The sequence below is a fragment of the Erigeron canadensis genome, chromosome 3 (assembly GCF_010389155.1).
Source record: "Erigeron canadensis isolate Cc75 chromosome 3, C_canadensis_v1, whole genome shotgun sequence".
Lineage (NCBI taxonomy): Eukaryota > Viridiplantae > Streptophyta > Magnoliopsida > Asterales > Asteraceae > Erigeron > Erigeron canadensis.
In genome coordinates this window covers 14,129,400-14,130,640 of record NC_057763.1, presented here as the reverse complement: position 1 = coordinate 14,130,640, position 1,241 = coordinate 14,129,400, and the positions used below count along the sequence as shown (strand labels likewise).

The 1,241-nt window shown below is 30.9% G+C and overlaps 1 protein-coding gene across 1 annotated transcript; it reads right to left on the bottom strand.

Moving 5' to 3' along the window:
* Positions 1–388: 388 nt before the first annotated feature.
* On the bottom strand, positions 389–974 carry LOC122593946. Its single transcript, XM_043766418.1, has one exon. The coding sequence runs from the start codon at positions 914–916 to the stop codon at positions 470–472; it is 447 nt and encodes a 148-aa protein (XP_043622353.1). The 5' UTR covers positions 917–974; the 3' UTR covers positions 389–469.
* Between the last annotated feature and the right edge of the window lie 267 nt (positions 975–1,241).

Sequence of the window (1,241 nt, the reverse complement as noted above, 5' to 3'; positions counted from 1 at the left end):
TGCTAACGGTATTATGTTTAAAGTTGAAAATTTTTTGAAATCCACATTTTTATAAAGTAGGGTGTTACAGCGTAGCAGAGAGATAGAGCTTTGTTCGAGAAAGTGCGTTCATTTTTGGTCTTCCATGTGATCCATCAGAAAGTAACCATGATTAGGCTGATGAATTTGCGCATTTCGGGCTTGATAAATGTACCTTTGTGTTTCCCCCGTTATAGATTACTAATTGTAATTCTGGATAAATTTTTTCTGAGCAGTTGGACCTGTGGATAACTTTTTTTATTATAAAATTAATTAAACTAAAAGAACAGAAACTGTTTCTAAATATAAGTTTTCACATGCAAGTAGTGAACTTCATCTCCAAATTAAATGACAGTTACATCCTCCAAAAAAAGAAAAAAAAAATTTGATATCATTTACACATCTTAATTCCAAAACATTATCTATATATATACTTTACTTAAATAATTAATCAAACAGCAGAATCACGATACAAAGGAGCAGTACTAGAAGACTGTGGTGGTGAAGGTGGCAACCTCTTTGAAAAATCTTTACCATGATTTTTATCATCTTCAACGTAATCCTCTTCAAAGTTAAGCGCATAACTAAGAGGATCGTAGCTAAAATCAGCAGAAGACCGACGTCTACGATGATTTTGATTACCAATTCGTCCGAGCATGTTACGACACTTGTTTTTTATCTCTGGTATGTCAACAGAAGCCCGCGATTTTATCCATTGTGAGGATGTAGATATGAGAAACATAGGAGGGTTATTATTATTGTTATTATTATACTTGTTGGATGATGATGATGATTCGAAGTGTAGGGATTCATGGCGATTGTTGGTGGTGAAGCAACATGAGAAACAAAGATATTGTTTGATCTTATCTTTCAAAGAAAATTTGCGGGTGTCGTCCATTTGTGTTTTGTGGAGTTCGTTTTGTTGTGAGGATGATTTTTATGAGGATATCAAATTAAGGTGCGACAATGGAATGTGATGGACCAAACTTTAATTACAAATTTCGTCCTTATTATTGTATATGTAAATCTATACTTTTATACTTATATGTTATTTATGTTATTATTATAAAATAGAATAGCTTCATTTTAAAAGTTAAGTTACATGGACAAAAATATTTAATATATTATTAAGGATTATATTATACTATGAGTTTTTTATCTTTTAAAATAACTTCATTAACTCTTTACATCAATTACTTATGCATCAATAATCTACACACTCA